This window comes from Benincasa hispida, chromosome 12 (assembly GCF_009727055.1).
Source record: "Benincasa hispida cultivar B227 chromosome 12, ASM972705v1, whole genome shotgun sequence".
Taxonomy (NCBI): Eukaryota; Viridiplantae; Streptophyta; class Magnoliopsida; order Cucurbitales; family Cucurbitaceae; genus Benincasa; species Benincasa hispida.
In genome coordinates, this window is record NC_052360.1 from 80899448 (window position 1) to 80922328 (window position 22881).

The 22881-nt window shown below is 35.5% G+C and overlaps 1 protein-coding gene across 2 annotated transcripts; it reads left to right on the forward strand.

Annotated features, from left to right (window-relative positions):
• Nucleotides 1-4822: 4822 nt before the first annotated feature.
• LOC120093036 (protein PXR1) lies at nt 4823-16399 on the forward strand. 2 transcript variants are annotated; one of them, XM_039051345.1, is made up of 6 exons: nt 4823-5185; nt 5273-5337; nt 5826-6049; nt 13772-13901; nt 14007-14143; nt 15980-16399. In XM_039051345.1, the coding sequence occupies exons 1-5, from the start codon at nt 5032-5034 to the stop codon at nt 14139-14141; spliced, it is 708 nt and encodes a 235-aa protein (XP_038907273.1). In that variant the 5' UTR covers nt 4823-5031; the 3' UTR covers nt 14142-14143; nt 15980-16399. The 2 variants fall into 2 exon arrangements, with proteins under 2 accessions (XP_038907273.1, XP_038907272.1); XM_039051344.1 differs by having other exon boundaries at nt 4824-5185; nt 15977-16399.
• Nucleotides 16400-22881: the final 6482 nt, after the last annotated feature.

A 22881-nucleotide genomic window follows, 5' to 3' on the forward strand; every position in this document is an offset into this window, starting at 1 on the left:
CCTCTACTGATATAAATCATATTTGTATCTAATTTCCTCCAAAATAATGTTCTTATACACTTAGCCAATTATATCATATATAATTAAACAGTCCAATTATGTCATATATAATCGAACTTTCTCTCTTGTCAATTTGAACATTTCAAATTAACCCAAACACTGATTTTCGACTTTATCCAAGCTATCTAAGGGACCTTAATGGACCTATGATTCAAACGCTCCAACGGTCCGTGAATAGCCGACTAAACTCTTAGCCACGAGATCCACCATCCGTTAACTGTCAGGCATTCCACTAAAGACCAACAGCCGAACTCTTCTTACAATAAATATATTTATGTGTCCATCGAATATAACCAATCATGAGTACGATGACCCTTCACAGATGCTCGTAGGTACAGTTGGGCCAAATTACCATTTTGCCTCTGTAGTTACATCTCACTCCTTAAGTACCACTAATTCCTCTAATGAACAATACAACATAGTCCAACTATGTGTGAATACCTCTCGGGCCAAGAGAGGTGTGTGGTGCCACATCGTTCGCGCCCCGGAATCAGCCTTTTAAGGGAGCTGCTATCTATCTACTTATCCCTGCGCTCGGGGAAGGATGTGAATTCCATATTGTGTTAATTGAGTTCCCAGCTCCAAATCAGACGAATCTCCAAAATTGGTAGGTTAATTCAATGGCGACCTGGGACTATCGCACCCATACAAATCAAAGGACGCCCTCAATGGCAGGAGTTCCTAACTCACTCAGGATTGAGGTCATGTTTTCTTATTGTATCCTAGTAAGTGAAGTGAAGTCTCTGTCATGAACGGTGTTGATAGAAATTACTATAGTAGATATGTGATATCAAACTATAGGGTAAAAATATAATATGATTATATTTATTAATAATTTAATTGATTAATTATATAATAATTAACCCAAAATCTCGCTCGAACATGCGTTAGTGGGAACAATATTGGTTATTTGTAACTGATGAATAAAAATGAAATTTGTTTCATTTTGAATGGTTCAGAAAAAGATTGAAGGTTGCGTTGGTATGAAAACGTAAACGATCGCTTAAGTAAATCGATAGCCTATACGATAGTCGCTTAACGCCTAAACGATCGGTTAGCTAGCGCCTAAAGATCTCACACTAAGTCCTAAACGATCGGTTGGCTTTCCTAAACGATCGTATAGTGTATTGTGTTTGCTAAACGATTGCCTACTATTTTCTAAACGATTGTTGAGTAACATTTATACGTTCGTGTAGTTTTTTCTAAGCGATAAGCATTTTGCTATGCGATAGTTAGGGGTGGAAATGGTACGATTCGATTCAGTTCGGTGGTCAAATCGAACCGAACCGAACCAAAAATTTTAAAATATAAAACCAAATCGAACCGAACCGCACATATGCAGTTCGGTTCGGTTTCAAATTCGATTTTGACATTTTAAAAAAATCCATGTTATATTTTTTAAAAATTAAAAACGGTTCGGTTCGGTTCGGTTTTGTTCTTTAAATTAAAAGCGGTTCGGTTTGACTCATTTTTAAATATATATATATATATATATTAAAAACAGTTCGGTTCGGTTTCAAATTCGATTTTCGAAAAGTGAAACCGAATCGAACTGAATTAATTCAGTTTCAAAATTTCTTCAAACTGGATTGAACCGCATTTTTGGGTTTCACTGAGTTTTCGGTTCGGTTCGGTTCGATGTTTAGAAACGGTTCGGTTTTTGTGGTTTGAATGACCACTCCTAGTGATAGCTTCATATTCTCTTTCACTTGCTTATCGTCTACACGATCAATTCTTCCTCCTACCTCTACCAAACCATTCGTCTTGATAATATTGGTGAATTTATATCTCACGCTTTTGATAATTATTTTATGTCAATTGCGATAAGTGTTGAACATCTTGTAGCTCATGTTCATACACAAAATGGTTTAGCAGAATCATTTATAAAACGTTTGCAATTAATTGCAAAACCATTACTTATGAGAGCAAAGCTTTCTTCATATATATGGGGACATGCTATTTTGCATGCAGTGTCACTTGTACGCATTAGGCTAGTAGCTTAGCATAAGTACTCGTCATTACAATTAGCTTATAGTCATGAGTCAAATATTTCTCATCTGGTAATTTTTGGGTGTGCAGTATATATTCCAATTGCTCCACCTCAACACACTAAGGTGGGTCCTCAAAGGATGTTAGGAATATATGTTGGATATAATTCTCCATCAATTATTAAATATTTTAAACCCCTGACGGGTGATGTATTTACAGTACGATTTGCTGATTGTCATTTTAACAAATTTTTCAACATCAGAGGGAGGAATTAGGAAGTTGGAAAAAGAAATAACATGGAATACATCGTTATTGTCTCATTTAGATCACCATACAGATCAATGTGAATTTGAAGTTCAGAAAATAATTCATTTGCAAAATATAGCAAATCAATTATCAGATGCATTTTAGATGCAAATAAAGTAATTAGGTCACATATACTAGGTGCAAATGTTTCATACAAAAATGATATCTCAACACAATAAGCTGTCACTAATAAGTCTGGAACACGCCAGAAGCATGGTAGACCAGTGGGTTCCAAAGATAAAAATCCTCGAAAACGAAAGATAATTAATAATGAAAAAGACTTGGTCGAGGATGTAAATACCTATGAAGAAATTCTTTACATGGCTAGTCAGGAAAAATATGGAATCGTACTAATGTAATTATTGACAACATTTTTGCGTATAATATTGCTCTTGATATTATATTAAAAAATGAGGATCTTGAACCAAAATCTGTTGAAGAATGTTGATATAGAAAGGATTGACTTCAGTGGAAAGAAATAATTGAGGTAGAATTAAACTTACCTTCAAAACGTTAGGTTTTTGGACTAGTAGTCCAAACACCAGAAGGTGTTAAACCTGTGGGATACAAATGAGTATTTATGAGGGAAAAAAAATGAAAATAATGAGGTCAAAAGATATAAAACGAGACTAGTTGCACAAGGTTTTTCACAAAGACTTGATATTGATTATGATGAGACATATTCTCCAATGGTGGATACAATGAACTAAGATATTTAATTGGCTTGATTTTGTATAAAAGTCTGGGTATGCATCTTATGGATGTAGTCACAACATATTTATATAGATCTCTTGATAATGATATTTATACGAGAATCCCATAAGGATTTAAGGTATCTGAAACATATATATCATATGCCCGGGAATGGTGTTCAATAAAATTATAGAGATCACTATATGGATTGAAACAATCAGGACGAATGTGGTACAATCACTTGAGTGTATATTTATTGAAAGAAAGATATCAAAATAATTCAATATGTTCGTGTGTTTTTATAAAGAAATCACAATTAGGATTTGCTATTATAACTGTATATATTGATGACTTTAATATAATTGGAACTCCTAATGAGCTTTCAAAGGCAATATAATATCTTAAGAAAGAATTTGAGATGAAAGATCTTGAAAAAACAAAATTTTGCCTTTGTTTGCAAATTGAGCATTTAGCATATGAAATATGTATTCGTCGGTCAACTTATACAGGAAAAATTTTGAAAAGATTTTGTATGAACAAAACACATCTATTAAATATTCTAATGGAAGTTCGTTCATTAGATATAAAGAAAGATATTTTGACCTCGAGAAGATAGTGAAAAACTTCTTGGTCCTAAAGTATCATATCTTAGTGCAATTGGTGTACTTATGTATCTTGCTAATAATACAAGACCAGATATTGCATTTTCAGTAAATTTATTAGCTAGATATAGTTCTTCTCCTACAAAAAGACATTGGATCGGAATTAAGTGTATACTCCGTTATCTCCGAAGAACAATGGATATGAGTTTGTTTTATTCAAATAAATAAATTTTTGATCTATTTGGTTATGCAGATTTTGGATATTTATCTGATCCGCACGAAGCTAAATCTCAAATAGGTTATTTGTTCACATGTGAATGAACTGCTATATCATGGCGATCGATGAAACAGACTATAGCTGCCACTTCCTTAAATCATGCTGAAATTCTTGCAATTCACGAGGCTAGTTGAAAATGTGTATAACTAAGGTCAATGACTCAGCACATTCGTGAAACGTGTGGCTTGTCTTTTAATAAAATTCTTCTAACAATATTATACGAAGATAACACAGTTTGTATAGCCCAAATCAAAGAAGGATATATTAATAGAAATAGAACAAAGCATATTTCACCAAAATTTTTTTACACTCATGATCTCGAAGAAAATGACGATATCACTGTACAACAAATTTGTTCGAATGATAACCTGACAGATTTATTTACAAAGGCATTACCAACCGCAATTTTTGAAAAATTGTTGCACAACATTGGAATGTGGCAACTCAAAGACCTTAAGTGATGTTTTCGTGAGAAGAGTATGTATTATATGTATTCTTTTTCATTCACTAGGTTTTTTCCCATTGGGTTTTTCCTAGTAAGATTTTAAGTGTTATATATATATATAAATATATGAGCATCTAAGGGGAGTATTATGAATATTATAATAATAAATAGATGCTCATTGCTTAGTGTTCCAAAGCCATGTGTCATTCTTCATGTTATCCATGTGCCTTGTAATTATTCATGTTTGGTGTCCATGTAAATCCACATCCTACTTGCAATTTTGCAGTAACATTTGGTGGATCTTAAAATTACACATAGATGGATGAGAATTCCACTAATTTACATATTATTCGATTTTATAATTTTAATTATTTTATATATTTAATATTACTATATAAATATATTATTATCTTATATCTTCTCTTCCGTCCTACTCAATTTCACAACATAAAAATCGTTTAATCAGCCTTTTTTTTTTCTTTATTTTATTTCCATTGTTTTTGTTATCGTCAACCTATTTTTTTTTTTACGCCGTCTTTCAAATAAAAAACAATAGGAAGAGTTCCCACTGGTCTTCGTCGGCGGCGGCGATTGAGGCTATACTCCGGTTTCTACTCCGACGTAGGGCTGCAAATTTTTTTTTCGAGTAAAAAGGAGAGATGGGAGGCAAAGGAATGCGGAGAAGAGAGCGGAATTACAGAGCCGCACATGGAGGCTATGATCGTCTCCCGCCACCACCAAACGCTTCCCAAGTCGATACTTTACCTTCCAAACTCCGCAAGTTAATGTCCTTCACTTCCTCTGGACCTCAAGGTTCTCTAATTGTTTCTTTGCGTTTATTTGTTTGTCGATGAGTTTATTTGTTTCATACTATAATCTCCTCTTCTCGGGTTCTCACAGAGTCTGAGAAGGTCTCGGATGATATTCAGCGAAAGCGCAAGAGAGACGCCGTTAATACTGAAAAGGTAATTTGATATTTTCTTTAATTCTTCACCGTCTTAAATAAGTATGTTAGCAATTATCGGGTTTTATTTGAATTATTGTCTTAGGGCTTATACTGGATCAGGTGACTGAAGGTAGGCAATGGAGCTTTTAGTATTTCAGGCTCTGATGAATGCTATTGTTATAAGCTTGGGTGCAAGAAAGTTGAGATTGAGTACCACTAGGCATCCATAGCTTTTTCTTTCGATCATCTTCTTCCTTGGTTGCCCTTGTCTTACTGTGTACCTGGTTTGGTATTAGAGTAGAGGATATCTATTAGTAGATTTTATTGTTTAGTAAAGGGTTTATTCTGTTATTTTATTAGGCGTGGACACGAGATTAAGCTTACTCCCCCAGAATGGGAATGCAAAATCGCTCGTATCAAGTTTTCCTATTGGAAGAGCTTTACTACACATTATATGCCTGTAATTTGTGTTACTCATTTGTAATTTGACTTTCACTTTCTATACAGAAATCCCATCGAAAGGATGCTTTGGGAAGATCTGATGTAAAGAGCAAAGGTAATGGTGAAACTTCACAAAAGCCTCAGCTTACGGGTAGTAATGGCGACGATGTGCAAAGCAAGTCCAGTGAGAAGAAAAACAAAAAACAAAAGAGAAAGCAGGTAACTGACCTTCGTTTTGAAGACTCGGAGGAATCAAGTCGACGTTTAAAGAAACGGGAACGTCGGAAAAAGTAAGCACTTTAATGCACCACAGAATTTTGCCCTTATCTTTTATGAGGTCGCATGCTTTTTTAATATTGAGATGACTTGTTCATCTTCATTTTGCATTTTTTTCCAATTACATATCCATAATGGAAATAAAATAAATAAGCTTTTGATGTGTTATTTAAATGATGAAGAGAAGTGTCTTGAAATTGTAATGTCCTAATGTTTTCTTTTGGGTAGTGACACAAGTAAATTTTTTGAGAGAACCCCATATACCTCATTTTTGTGAATTTACCGCCCAAGTAAAATTTTGAGTATTGTGAGCATGCAAGATGTTTATCATTTGGATCAGCAATGTGATAGACAGCAACATGCCTTATGTGAGTAAGAGGCATAGTGGAGTAGTGTCAACAATGCAGAAAAGGTTATCTTTTCCTTGCTTGCATATTGTAGGGTTATTTAAGGGAGTGAGTGAAGGGGACTTGTTAGAAGGGAGAGGAAGGGGTGACTGGGAAGATTTTTGTATAAGAGTAATATGTGGAATAAATAGGAAAATCATGGTGACTATTGGTGTTATGGTTTGAGGTTCCCAATAAACCATCATGAGACATGACAGGGTATGTTCCCAGCACAAAATTTCGAAATGGTTTGAAATAAAAAATTAGGTTAGTTTTCATGCGTTAGGATGATGGAAGTGCCAAAGAGTTGAGTACGAGCTTTTACATTAAATACAAGGTGCAAAGTTTGATTTATTATATTGTGAATTGGAATTCCACATTGGGCCCTTGTCACTCTTGTCCGAAAAAGAGCATGCTAACTTTGTTTGTAGATTTAATGGCCTATTGCCAGGAGGAAATGATGTTTATAAAGAGGGGGTCAACATTCAAGAGGTTTGTTGAACTTCACGCTCAGAGGGAAAGAAGTTGTACTTGAAGTTGGCCATTGGTAATGGAATTTACAGTAGAAATGCAATTGTTGATCATTGATGATGATGATGGAAAGATTGGGCAAAGATGACCATGACGACTTATGATGTCACTTGAATCGGATCGGTTTCATAGGTCGTACAAGTGTTTTTTTATTGAGTTCTAAAGATGATGATGACTTTGGTTAGTAAATGTCAGAATTGACAAAATATTGAAGAGGTTACTTTGAATTCAACTGTGGATATTGTCAACTCCCAAACAATGTGTTTGAAGGGGAATATTGGAGAGCAAGAAGTAGTAATGCTAATTGATAAGGATGCAATTTAATTGTTTATCTAAAAAAAGTTATTCAAGAGGATGGTTTTAGGAATACCTTTAGGTCTGGCATTGAAATATTATGAAAGGCCTCCAATCGTAAAAACATACAATAGGAAGGGCAAAACAGGGACAACTTATATAAGTGTGCCAGGGACAGTGTAAGAGGGTGGTTGAACGGGAATATCCTTTTTTGTGTAAGTTAGCAGTTTATAAGGCTGGCTTTGTTTTGGGATTAGGCATGTTAACATTGGTGTTTTGGTGCAAGATATTTTCTTGTAAGGAGAGATCCAACTCTCTCTAATTGCTGTGGAACTTTCATCTTGCTTTGAATCTATTCCAGTGTTATCTCTTTTATGTTCTTCGAGCTGTGTACTGGTTCGGTATTGTGTTTGTGTTTCTGTAGGTAAATGAGGCATCATTACCTTACAAAGTGGTATTAAAGCACGTTCATTTTGGGGCGATCACGAGCCATGACCCAAAAACAAATGGAGGAAAGAATGGAAGTTGTGGAGAAAAAGATGAGCACGATGCAAGAGTCGATAAGTAATCTAACGAAGCCGGTAGAAATGGTGATGTTGGAAATGAAGGAAAATTACAAGGGGGTCATGTACAAAATAGAAGCCGTAGAGAAAAGCAGGGAGACTGCCCCGACGACGACAAGTTCATCAAAGAAAAGGAAGGGGAAGACAAAAATGGAGGTGGATAAAGAGGAGGGCACACAGTCGAAACTAGGCGAAGCCGACAAGGCTGAAGGGAAGGAAACGAATGACCCCAAGAAGTTCAAGCGGTTGGAGATGCCTATTTTTTCGGGAGATAACCTGGATGTTTGGTTATTTAAGGTGGAAAGGTACTTTGAGATATACGAACTTTTCGACGTGGAGAAAATCAAGGTGTTCATCATCAGCTTTGATCACGATATGGTGAACTAGTACCGTTGGGCCCACAATCGTCGAAAGTTTAGAACATGGGCTGATTTAAAGGCTAGATTGTTTGAAAGATTCCGATCAACACAAGAAGGAAGCCTGTGCTCGCGGTTCCTCGAGATCAAGCAACTAACAACGGTGGCCAAGTTCAAACATTGGTTTGAGACCTACTCAGCACCCTTGCCGGATTTAGTAGATGACGTTTTGGAGAACACCTTCTTAAATGGGTTGTTATCAACGATCAAGGCTCAGGTCCTTGGGTGGGAATCGATAGGGCTGGAAGATATTATGAAGCAGGCCCAGATCATGGAAGACGTGGAGCTGGCTCTCAAGCTCGCAAATGAGGCATAGAGGAAGGAAGGTGGCCTAATGGGCCAGAAGAAATCGGGCCGACAGGTTCATACAAGGAGGCAAGTAGTTGGGCTGGAAAGGTGGGAGGAAAGGTGGCGGATTTCCAAACTCGGACGGTGGTGTTCCCAAAGAAGGTCCAGGCCCAACGAAGGGAACCCAGGACCAGACGATTAACGGATGAGGAGTATAGATGAAAACGAGCAAGGGGACTTTGTTACAAATGTGACAAGAAATATTCATCTAACCATCATTGCAAGGGCATAGACCTTCAAGATCTGAGGGCTTGCGGGTTCACGGGTTGGAAGAAATTATTCTGGAATATGAGGAGTATGACAGCGAGGAGGTGGAGTACAAGGGGATTGATTGAGGGGAACATTTTACTATGACCAACGAAATGGAGGAACGGCCCTAACTGTACTTGAAGTCCGTGTTAGGGTTTTCCTTACCAAGAACGATGAAGGTGAATGGGGAAATAGAGGATCGTCTGGTTGTAGTACTCATCGATTGCGGGGCTACCCACAATTTCATTGCACAAGGCTTGGTGGACGAATTGCAGCTGCCTTTGACGACTACCTCACATTACGGTATAGTCATGGGAAATGAAGCATCCATTAGTGGGAAAGAGATGTGTGCGGTGGTGATTAAACTGCTGGAGCTTACAATCAAGGACGAATTTTTACCAACAGAGTTGGGCAGCGTGGAGGTCGTTCTCAGCATGCAATGGTTAAGAAGACAGAATCACATTACCATGGATTGGGTGATGCTAACGATGTCTTTTGGGAATGGGGAAAACAAGGTGACCATTCGATGGGATCCATGTCTCACCAAGTCGGAGATATCCTTAAAAATGCTCGCAAGTTTGTGGGCGGAAGAGGATGAAGGGTATGTGGTGGACCTCCGGGAACTGAACTTGGGTGAACAAATCAGTAGTGAGGAGAGCAGTGAAGGGGAGGAAGGCGGGGAAGTGCACAGTGACTTAGCGGAAGTGTTGGAGGAATAATGGGAAGTGTTCAATTTACCCAAGGGGTTGTCGTCAAGAAGGAAAATAGACCACCACATTCAATTACTAGAAGGGGAGAATCTAGTCAACGTTCGACCCTCTAAAAATATGGCCGCATGCAGAAGGACGAGATTGAGCGGATGGTTAGTGAAATGCTAGCATCTGGAATTATATGCCCCATCGCAAGCCCTTTCCTCAGCCCTGTACTCCTAGTTAAGAAGAAAGACGGGTCGTGGCATTTGTGTGGATCACTGACAATTGAACAAGGCTATGGTTCCTGACAAATTTCCTATACCGATCATCGAGGAGTTGTTGGATGAGTTACAAGGCGCATCAATTTTTTCGAAACTTGATCTCAAGTCCGGATATCATCAGATTTGAATGAACGAAGGAGATGTGATGAAAACGACGTTCAAGACCCACGAGGGTCATTACGAGTTCTTAGTCATGCCTTTTGGCCTCACGAATGCCCCGACAACATTTCAATCACTGATGAATCAAGTTTTTCGTCTCTTCCTTTGTCGTTTCGTGTTGGTTTTTTATGATATTCTTTTGTAGAGCCCGAATTGCTACACCCATCGAAAGCACCTGGATATTGTGCTGAGCATTTTGCATGAGAATTTGCTGTATGTGAATTAGAAAAAATGTGTTTTTGGTAGAGACAGAGTTGCCTATTTGGGGCACTGGGTGTTAGAACACGGAGTGGAGGCTGATGAGGAGAAGATCAGGACGATGGTGAATTGGCCAATTCCACGGACAGTAAAGGAATTCTGAGGGTTTATCGGATTGATGGGCTATTACTGCCACTTTGTGAAGAATTATGGGACCATGGCCGCCCCGTTAATGAAGTTGTTATAGAAGGATGCTTTCGGGTGGATAGTAGAGGCTACAACAACTTTCGGAAAATTGAAGCAAGCAATGGTGACCCATTCGATTCTGGCTCTTTCGGATTTCAATATTTCGTTTGTCATCTAAACGGACGCCCTGGGTTTTGGCCTCGGTGTAGTGTTAACCAAGGACAACGACCCATTGCCTATTTCAACTAAAGCCTAGCCCCAAACGCTCGACTAAAGTCTGCGTACGAAAGATAACTCATGGCCATTGTGCTAGCAGTACAGATATGGCTCCATTACCTCCTTGGGCAGAAATTTTGCGTTTGCATTGACCAACGGTCTTTGAAGTATTTGATTGATCAAAGGGACATCCCACATGAATTCCTGAAGTGGGTCACAAAATTATCGAGGTATGATTTTGAAATTCAGTACAACCCCGGGTTAACCAAAAAGGCAGTGGATGTCCTATCCAGATTATCGGAAACCGCGGAGCTCAAGAAGATGTCAACTCCCTCCTTGATTGTTGTTGAGGTGATCCAGCAAGAAGTGGTAAACGATCCGGACTTAGCAAAAATTCAGACAAGAATTGGAGATGGACCCGACCAGACTTTCCAAGTTCCACGTGGAGCAGGGCAAGTTATTTAACAAGAATCAGTTAGTGCTCTTTCAAACCTCCTCCTTGATTCCCACTATTCTCCATGCATTCCATGCCTTGGTGATAGGGGATCACTCGGGATATTTACGGACGTATAAACGGCCTACCCGTGAGTTATTCTGAGGGGCATGAAAGGGGATGTTAAGTCCTATGTGGAGTGTTCTTTAGTTTGTCAACAAAACAAATCAGTAGCCGTGTCACCAGCCTGATTGCTACAACTGCGACCTACGCCGGACTAGGTCTGAGAGGATATCACCATGAACTTCATTGAAGGGTTACCCCGGTCTAATGGGTTTAACACAATATTCATGGTGGTGGACCAGCTTAGTAAGTTTGCTCGTTTTATCGCCCTGAAGCACCCATTTACAGCCAAGGAGGTAGCTCGTGCATTCATTTGTGAGGTGGCGAAGATCCATGGTTTCCCTAAGTCCATCATTTTCGATAGGGATAAAATTTTTCTCAGCCATTTTTGGACCGAGTTGTATCGAATGCAGGACACTCAGTTGAAGCGAAGCACTGCATTCTACCCACAAACCGATGGTCAGCTCGAGATTGTGAACAAGTGCTTGGAAACTTACCTCCGTTGCTTTTGTGTGGAGCATCTGAACAAAAATGGGAGGATCATCTACCGTGGGTCAAGCATTGGTATACGTATCATGTTTCCATCAATATCACACCCTATCAGGCCCTATTCGATCGCACCCCTCGTCCTCTAATCTCCTATAGGTATAAGAAAACAACGAATGATACGTTGGAACAACTTCTGGCACGGGATGCTGCTCTGTTGGCCCTAAAACATCAGCTGAATTTGGCCCAAAATCGGATGAAAAAATACGCTGACCAGAAGTGTAAAGAAGTCGAATTTGCCTGCAGCGGCTTGGTGTTCCTCAGGCTACGTTCGTACCAACAGCACTCCTTGGCTTGCTGCTGTTGTGAAAAATTATCCCCCAATTCTTTTGGACCTTATAAGATCTTGGAGCGCATTGGCAAGGTGGCCTACTGACAATTCACCCAGTGTTCCATGTCTCTCAACTCAAGCAAACGATCGGCGCAAGTACGGTCATCCAAAGCCAACCGCCAATTCTGACTGAGGATTATGAATGGGTAGTGGAGCCTGAGGAGGTGGTGGGCATGCGCTGGAATGAGATTACCCAGCAAGAGGAATGGCTGATTCAGTGGCGGGGTTACCCAGGCTGTGAGGCAATGTGGGAGAATGCTGTCTTCATGAAGGACCAGTTTCCCGATGCCCACCTTGAGGACAAGTGGAAGCGAACCGGGGGAGTATTGAAAGGCTTTCAATTGTAAAAGCATACAAGAGGAAGGGCAAAACAGAGATTATTTATATAAGTGTGTCAGGGACAGAGGGTGGTTGAACGGGAATATCCTTTTTGTGTAAGCAGTTTATAGGGTTGGCTTTGTTTTGGGATTAGGCATGTTAACGTTGGTGTTTTGGTACAAGATATTTTCTTGTAAGGAGAGAGCCAGATCTGTCTAATAGCCGTGGAACTTTCATCTTACTTTGAATCTATTCCAGTGTTATCTCTTCTATGTTCTTTAAGCTGTGTAATGGTTTGGTATTGTGTTTGTGTTTCTGCAGGTGAAGAAGGTGCCGTTACCTTACATATTATTAAGGATATTGAGATTTAAGGCTATATTAGGGAATTATTTCCTTGGCTGTGTTGGTAGTGGTGCACGCATAAATGTCCTTTCACTTCATAGGTCATGAATCCCAAGGCTATATTGGGGAGGGGATGTAGGAAACAATTGTTTTGCTGTTAGACTTGAATTTTGAAGAAGTTTTCCTGAACATTTGACTATTTCTTCAAGTATTTAGATAATATTTCTATTCTATTGATTCTATCAATTTTGGTACTAGAGCACTTTGACCTTGGGAATTGATCTTGAATCTAGGAAAACAAAAATGTTTCTGGAAGTTGAAAATTTCTGGATGGAACAAAAAGTGAAATTAGAGCGATCAAATTTGAGGGATTTGAGGCATTGAAATCAAATTAGGGGGGAGAAACTATCTAAATTCATGTAAAGGAGCCTGCATGCAGACGAAAGACAATGAAACAATTCAATCTTCCAAGTTGTTGGCAATGTTGAAATTGGAGCACTCAAATTGGAGTAATTTGAGGCATCAAAATCAAAACTAAAGGGGAAGAAACTATCTAAATTTGTTGGAGCTTGCATGCAAACGATAGAAACAGCTAATATTTAATTTGAGAAATTGTTGGCAATATAGAAGGAAGGCCGGAAAAAGGGTTCTCAGCACATATAAGGGAAGAATTAGGTGGGGTACAGAGCAAAAGCAAGGAATTCGGTATGTAAATCAGAGAGATGAAAGGACTCTCAAGTTTAGTTCCAATGTCTCAACCAGATTTCATAGTTTTTCTACTAGAAACAAATCCAAATCTTCTGGTTATTCAATTGAACTTAAGGTTATCACAGAATTATGGTTGCCTTTAAATCCTATAGTTGGGCCTCACAATGTTTATTTAATTCGTAGTATGCGCTTGTTTATTTACCCATTTTCAGTAATTTAATAGTGCTAATTTGATAATGCAAGAATTAGAAGGTATCGCATACATTTGAACCACCCATTCCAATTTAGTGCTTTATCTTTGATAATTCAATTTGTCATGTACCATGTTATAGTAGGTCTATTGTAAAATCTTGGTGAACTGGGAACCATCTGTTCCCTTCTTCAACAAATATACCATTACATTTATTTCTAAATAGATATCAGGAGGCGAAGAAAAATAAACATAAAAAAGCTAGGACAGAGGAGGATCTAGACTTCCCAAGACATGAAAAAATAAAATTTGGAGACGTGGTTGAAGCTCCACTGAAGTTGATTGCAGTTCCGAAGGTAACATCTAATTGTATATGGCGAAGTTAAATGATAAATGAACACTCCCATTTGAGTACTTGCTTTTATTGTTTTATCTTTTCTTCCTCCTTGTGTTTCATATAGGCATTTAAATCTGCACAAGTTGCTTCTCAAGAGAGGAAGCGGTCGCAGGCTATAAATGAATATAGAAACCGCAAGGGATGGACCTCAAGGCCAGGAATACAAATACCTTCAATGACAATATCACCAGCTGTTTAATTGTAAGTTTTGAATTATTCCATTCCGTTGCCATTGTTCCGTTTCCGTTTACTAGAGTCTGAACGGCATGTAGTTGTTAAAGCGTAGCCTCTTAACTTTCTAAATTACATTGACAATCAAAAGAAACAGACTGTGTTCCTACTTCTAATTTGCAGAAAAATGGTTTCCTGCATCAAACAATCCATATAATCTGTGATAAGGATCTAGCCATAAATATGAGTTAGGATAATGATAATGGAGAATTTAGTATTTTAAGTAATTCGAAATATTGTCTAGGCTTTATTCCTTTAAGTTGTTATTTGTTGTTTATTTTTCCCCTTGACTTTCTTTATTGTTTTTATTATCATTTTTCTTCTTTTTCAATTAAATTTCGTAATAACTGATTATGTTGATATTTAATCAATACTTACTATATATAGTTTTAGCTATAGTCATAAGTTCTATAAAAAAATGTAATTATATTTATTCCAAATGTAATTATATTTATTATCTTTGAACATTGTTCCTAGCTTAGAATAATATTTCTGATCTTTCAAAAGTTTCAATATTAGCTTTTATCTGTAAAAAATGTTTCAAACTAGATTGGAAGTAAAAATCAGTTAGAATTTTAGACGAAAATTGAGAACCACAATGAGTGTGGTTGTCTTCAAGTCCCTTCTACTGTTCCATGTCATCACCATACAAGTCTTAGTTTTCCTAAAAAATTGGAATAACTTTCTACTTTTAAGGATAGTTTGTTTCATTTATGAAATCTCAGATAATATCATAACTTTTGAAACATTGGGCGAAGCTCATGAGTTTTTATTATTATTATTATTATTATTATTTTTTTTTTTGGTATCATTTATGAAATCTCAGATAATATCATAACTTTGAAACATTGGGCGAAGCTCATGAGGTTTTTTTTTTTCCCATTCAAACGGTTTCTACATATTTTCATTTTTCTTTGTGGTTTTTCTTTAGTTGGCTATCATCATCCAAATATATATTATTGTACCTGCAAATTTGTGTCACTTCTCTCTGATTTGTCAACTTGTACAGCAGAGGATCTTCTTAAAAAATGTTCGTATTTTGCTGCCAATCAGCTGGAATATTATTACACACCACATAACAACACAAATAATGACCTGGCAGTTGCTTTACAGCCTTTATTCGAAAGAACACCTTACTAATTTGAGGTTACAATCATAACCATCTGATGTCAGAATTTGCTGCCATTTAAGCAGCCATCCTGTTTTCTGCGATGTTGAATTCCCTCCGTCCTGAGTCTGCATATGCCCCCATGGCCAATGCATCGTGATGAATATACTCATGAACTTATTCCTGTAAAATCTCAATGCTTCTAATAGTTACAATATTACTCTTAACCTTTAAAAAATGACTTAAACCTATACCATTAGAGTAGAACCTTTTTAGAATTTCAGATGGGATTGAGACTTGGAATCGTGTAGCTATGCGGCCTATAATAGAAAATTTTGATTATCACACCGTTCCAGGTCATTGACACACTGTTTGAAGCCTTGATTTCTGTCTGAAATTTAAAGGGTTTCTACTCCTAAAGTAGTTTTGAAATAATTATAAAAGGTGATCCATTATAAAAGGTGAAGGATCATATTACAACTATTAAAAGTATAGATGTATTTTTTAAACAAAGGGCGAACTTTATGTGTATTTTTAATAATATTTGGAACTATGTAAGGATGCCTTGAGAGTATGCTGGAGTAGAACTGTGAAACAAAGTTTTGGTGAAATTTTTTTGAACTCGCATCTTGAAAATCTCAGCATTCTTAGTTGGCAGCTGGATTTGCATTAATGGTGGTGGTTGTGTTGGGCAGCAGGAAGTTTTGTTCGATTGTGGGGGCCATAAGCTGGCAGTGGGATGGGAATCTCTCTCTACATCACTAACCAAGTACAGGAGAGTTAGCAGAATGTGTGCTCTAAAAGGGAAGATTTGTTCCAAAAATTACCAAGCATTCAACTGTGAAATCAAAGGCAAGATTCTGAAATTCTTATCAGAAACAGATTATGTGATGAAAGCCAACCATCTTGTGCTCTATTGTTTCATATGAGAATGATTGCGCTTGTTTGTGAAGTTTATGGTTCGAATTTTGGATGAGAATGTTTTTCTTTTTGGTTAAGTTATAATTGATGTTTTGTCGTAGTAAGTAAGTTTCTATCAATTTTATTTCTGTACTAAGTTTTGATTTATTCATATTTATCGATAGCAATGTGGTGTGAAAAGTAACCATTATGGATAATGAGTTGGCCCAATGATCGATAAAAGTCATGTAAGTAATGAAGACTTAGAGGGAATAGGGTCGTGACATGCTTGCAGGTTGACTTGTACTCTTGCGAATGGATCTTACTAATAGAGATGAAATTCAAAAGTTTTGAGTTGGAAACTAACTATATATTTACAACTTTACTATTACTTAATTGACTGCAATTTACATATGGTTTATATGGTTGTGAAGAAGGGTTGCTATCTTATTTTCATGAGATCAATGGTATTTTTGGATCACCCATCACCCTTCTTTTATTCAATTTAAAAAATGTTACTGGGTGAGAAAAATTGGAAGTTCTTAATAATATGTTCAGCCAATTTGTATTTTTAAAAGTTGGTTCTTTCAAAACGTTATTTTTCTTAGGAATGGATTTAAAATCAACAATCATGTGATATACCTAGTCTATGTGATTTTTTTTTTGGAATTACATGCGATTTTTTTAACTATATAATAATGTATAAGTTATTGTTTATTTATTTATTTAAAGTATAAATCCTTTGTTGGGCAAACTGGGTAGGGCAAGAAACTGTAAGCTCTTTTGCACAAAAAAAAAAAAAAAAAAAAAAAAGTTCTAACAATCTTCCTCGCTGTACCATTTTTTTCCTCCAAAATTATTTGGAAAAAGGTTAGAAATAACCTTCAAAAGTTTACATCTTTTGCAACTAGTATATTTTTAGAAAATTCGTTGAAATATTTTTGTTGGTGCCTTCTAGTCAAGATTAACCACCGAGATTTGAATAACAAGATTTCTATCAATTTTTTTGGGCTTTGTTGGTGAAATCTCGCCCGAGATGAACACCTATGTCATCTTTCCAAGTCAAATCTTATATCAAATGTTCCATGATGTTCCAAGTCTTACACTCAGTTCATGTTTCAGAATCATCTTAATTTACAAATGGGCTTACTTACTAATCATCCAAATGAATCTCGAGTGATTGCATATGATTTTTAAAATTTTGAAAAGATTAAGTAAGATTTGGAAAAATTATGTAAAATTTCAGTGTCATTCTAGTCAATTGCACAAAGAAAATTCGAAAGAATCAATAGTTTGGATATATGATGAAAAAATTGTTTTTTTTTCTAACTTAGGACTTGATCTCAATTGAGAATCACTGAGAAAAATTATTTGAACAAGTAAAAAGTGTGATAGTTGTAAAAGGGGAACATTTTAGGGTTATTTTAACAATTTTCTGAAATTATTTTTTCAGACAAAAAAACAAAAAGTGGAGTTATATTATATATATTATTTTTAAAGGAGATAATTATACTATTGCTAATAGGCGAGAAGCTTGAATCTCTCTCCTAAAAAAAAATTACAAAGATAATTTACATAAGATATATCAACCATATTAGTTTAGTCATGTTAAAAAAGTTTGTCGTAAATCTTGTTACATATTTTTTCTTAATAAATTTTATTTTGGTCCATAATTTTTTATATTATTTTATAGTCAGTTATTAAGCAATAAAAAGAAAATGTATTTCATATTATGAATATTATAATAATAAATAGACGCCTATTGCTTAGTGTCCCAAAAGCCATGTGTCACCTTTATGTTGTCCTTGTGCCTTGTAATTATTCACCCCGTAGTCCACATCCTACTTGCCACTTTGCCTATAAATAGTGGCATTTGGTGGATTTTAAAATTACACACACATTGGGCAAATTCCATACAAATTGAAGAAAGTGGAGAAATTTGAGAATTTTCTCTTTTTTTATTATTTTATTTTATTTTATTTTACTTATATATATATATATATTATATTTTATTTATTTTAATATTATATTATATTTTATTACCATCCGTGTTCTCGTTGTGCTCCTCAAATTTTACAACATTTCATTAGTTATAGCATTTGCTTGATTCTTTAGTATATATTTAGTTAACCTTAACCTTTTTTAGGAAAACAAAAATATAAATAACAATTGGAGTGTTAATATGTCGCAAGACACAACCATGTATAATAAGTCAGACCATGAGTAGTATAATTAATGTTTCGTGAATTAAAGAGGTTAGAGTAGTGAGTTCTCCTTGATGAAAAAGACGAGTATCATCCATAAAAAGGCGGAGTTCATTGTTGAAACAATCCCGACTTTCAAATAAACTTTAGAGACCAATACGTTTGGTTCAATCCAAAAAAGATAGATCTATGTTTCCTCAACTATAGTGATACCATCCATGAGTGAAACAACCTCAACTAGGGCCATAAAACCAATGAATTTTTTAGATTTTTACATCGAAATCATAGATTCACCTTTGGAATTACGTATAATAGAACTAATGCCCACTAATCCCATGTTAAAAGAAAGTATCAGGGTCGAGTTTGTATGAGTTGTTTTTCAGAGATCGCTACTACAAATTTGGCCTTTATTGATGGACAAAAAATGTAAAAAAAGTCTACTTTAATGGCCAAAAAAGTCAAAAAAGCAAACATCAAGAAAGTTTGACCATCTAGAAAACCAATTTTTTTGATTGTAAAAAACATCACCAAAAATCCTTTTATGACGTTTTTGGCCATCAAGAAAGGGTACTTTGACATTTTTTGCCCATCAATTATATGGAAAAAATGTCAAGAAAAGCTCTTTTATAGTTACGCTTCAAATGTCAAAGTAAGGTAATATTTACTTTTTTTGCCAATCAATTATTTTTTAAGGACGTCAAGAAAATCCTTTTTATTGACGTGTTTTGCATGTCAAGAAAATGTTTTTATTGGCAGCTTTTAAGCGCCAACTATATACTTTTGTTGACGTCTTTTACCCATAAACTATATCGATTTGAAAAAAAAGTAAAAAAATTCGGGTCATTGTAACCCCTCATATACCAATGTAGTCGATCCCAAACAAGCTTTTAATATGAAATTTGCATTTACACTCATGGTACATAATACCTATATTTTATACACAAACAACAAAATACACCAAATCACTTATAGAAAGTTTGTAGCATAACTACAAACCAATAACTTCAAACAACTCTTGCAAAGCAACAACTTTACACAACTTCACTCAACTACTGCAAACCCACCAACTACACAGATATCTTGCAATCCACCAATTATACACAACTCCAAATTTTCAATGGTACATATCTAAATTCGTATCACCAGACCATCTCATTGAAACAAGTAATGTATTTAATAAACTTACTATCCAATGAATCAACCAAGTAATTTTCATTAATAAATTAGTAAAACAACGTTTCTACAAACAATCAGTATCTAAAAATTTGATCATATAAATATCCAACCCTACTAAAATTGACCTCATATCTCATCTCCTAAACTCATATATACTAAACTATTGATGCATCGTATAACAAAGATTCTTCATATGTAGCTTCTTATAAAGTCACAATACTCAACTTTCACCGCATCTAATTCCAATTGATTGTAAGGTGTTTGTCTTGTCAATTGCAAACAAGTAAATGTAATTTATTAACAAAATTATATTCGGTGTAAACATTATAGTTAAAGAAGATAGTCTAAGAAAATGCATACCACATATGTAATTATTTTGCTTCTGTGTTTTGCTATGTCATGCATGAACTTCATAATATAGTACCCACACTTTGTCTGAAGGTGTAGGTGAATACTCAGAGCAGAAAAGATCGTGTCCCAATTTTGATTTTACAGAACAATGATTAGAGGACGAAAATACAGGGTACACAAAACCTATTAAGCATGCTTCTACTGTTAATTAGAGAGGAAGAGATTAAGAAATCCCATACCCTTAAAGACCAATTCTTCACGTTCCTCTTCAATTCGTGTCGTCTTCTCCCAATCTCACGAACACCGCAACCGGACACCACCATGAGATTTTTTCCGTTATTCTCAGGGATGAGAATCGTGCAGATGTGTGAGCTTGCACTCAATTTTGGGAAGAAGGAAGGAGATGATTGAGAGACAAAATTTGTGCCAAAAAACTCTTCTGCAAAAACGTAGAGAATAGGAAGAAACCATAAGAGAGAGAACACTTTCTCTCTCCACATTTTTATGTGAGAGAATGAGAGATTGACAGATGAGGGAATTATTACTCCCTCCCTTTCATTTAATTAAATTTGAAAGAATTAAATTCAAATTCTAAATTTGAATTTAATATATATATTAACAATATGTTATATCACATACAACATATACCCTGTAGTTAATATTATATCACATATAACATAAACTATAGTTTATTATTCTCTCAAATAGAGATGTCCAATTTCTCCATGGGGACGGGGCCCCATTTGAGGCGGGATTCCCCGATTAGGCGGGGAATGGGGGAGGGAGTAGGAAATTTTTTTTTCTGTGAGTTAAACGCGGATGGAGACGGGGAATACATTCCCTGTCCCCACCCCTGCCCCCACCTCGTTACCCGTCCCCACCCTGATTAGCTTCTACATATTTATTTAGTATAGTTATCTAATGTTATGTTATTATTATTATTGTATAAATATTACATTTAAATTTCAAATTTGATTATTTATTGGGAAAGATAATGAATATGTTTAAATTGAATATTTAAATTTAGATTATATGTGAATTATTTGATTTATATTTATTTATTTCTACTAAAAAAATTTAATTGGCTTTTTTAGGCCAAAATTTGAGTAATTTATTCAAATTGCCATGTAAAACTAACTATAATAAACAATTAGTAATAAAGTTAATTATTTAACTAAAGTTTGCTCACATTAGTGATTTAAATTAATTGGCAATTGGCTTTTTACAAAAAACAAAAAAGGTAATAGGAAAAATTTTCTGCAGGGAACCCGTCCCCCCGAAGTTCCTGCAGGGAATCTCCGCCTTGATCCCCGTGAAAAATTTCATGAGGATGGAGAATGAAATGGGAGTGGGGACGGGGATGGGAAATGGCATCTCCGGCCCCGTCCGCCCCGTGGACATCTCTACTGTCAAATAACCTAAGGTATTAATATGAATAAAATTCATATTAATTTTAACCTATAGTTTTTATATAAATGACATTCATATAAATTAATATTTGAATCACATTCAAACAACAACCCCTCTCATCAAACTATATAAATTTAATATGAATCATATTCATATTAATTTTAACATATAGTTTCTATATGACTCATATTTACTAATTAATAGTTGAATCATATTCAAATATTTATTTTTCTCATAAAACTATATTAATTCTATATGAATCATATTCACATTAAATTTTAACATATAGTTTTTACATGAATCACATTTATATAATTAATATTTAAATCATATTTAAATATTTATTTCTATCTAAAAGTTATATAATGTATCAACATACATTATATTATATATTAATATACATTATTAAACTGCATCTTATACAATTAATTTCCTTTAATTAATTTGAATAATTCAAATTAAACCAAAATTAATTTGATTCTCACTAATCCTCATCGAGCTAAGAGGGGATCTTATGAACCTAAAGATTGAAGCTTCAATGATATGAGATTAACTGATTAAACTCTTTTAATCAACATTATTTAATTGTTGGCCACCCCACTAAAGACCAATAACTAAACTCTTTGCACTATAAAAATATTTCTGTGTCCATTAGATATAACCAATCAATAGTGCGTCGACCCTTCACAAATTGCTTGTAAATATAGCTGAGTCAAATTACCTTTAGCCTGTAGTTACATCTAACTCCTTTAAGTACTACTAATCCCTCTAATGAACAATTAGCCATAGTCTAACTATGACCAAACCCCTCTCGAGCCAGGAAAGGGTGAGACGCCTCATTGTTCAAGCTACAGAATCAACCTTTAAGGGAACAATTTATTTTCTTACCCTAATTATAAAGAAATAGTGAATTTCTTCTTGTATAGCTATGTTCCCAACTCTCCAATCAGATGAATCTCCAAAATGGTAGGCTTATTGAGTCGACGAATCTAGCCACTCTCACCCATACAAATCAAAGAACCGCTCTTATAGTCAGGAGTTCACAACTCACTCAAGATTAAGGTCAAGTCACTTATGGTCATCTTGTAAGTCTCTTCTAGCAACGACGTTATTAAGAGAGACTTAACATTTCGTGGTCCAGCCTTTATACAAACTCTTTCGTAGAAGATACCTCCACTCATATGTCTACACAAGAATGATTAGGATCAGATTATTTATAGTATTTTACAATAATTGTAACAACTATAAAGCGGGCCGTATCAATAGTGTTATCAGGATAAGACACCCAACTTTATCCATATACTACAGACCATTTAGGTTATCATGATTCACCTATATGTCTCCACATACATATTCAAGTTACAGATGAACCTTGGATCTTAGGTTAATGGATTATTGCATGAGTAATATAAAATTAATCAATCACTGATTCAACTAAGATAAAACTACGAGGCTTTAGGACATACACCCCAACATGTACTACCTGGTCATTGAGCACACTATATGTACACATATATTTCAACCCACGTTATAAGTAAACAAATATTTTAATCAAACGT

Coding starts and splice junctions, on each gene's coding strand:
- LOC120093036 (XM_039051345.1), top strand. CDS start 5,032: ATGGGAGGCAAAGGAATGCGGAGAAGAGAGCGGAATTACAGAGCCGCA. Junction 5,338..5,825: donor ACGCCGTTAATACTGAAAAG/GTAATTTGATAT, acceptor CTTTCTATACAG/AAATCCCATCGAAAGGATGC. Junction 13,902..14,006: donor AGTTGATTGCAGTTCCGAAG/GTAACATCTAAT, acceptor TGTTTCATATAG/GCATTTAAATCTGCACAAGT.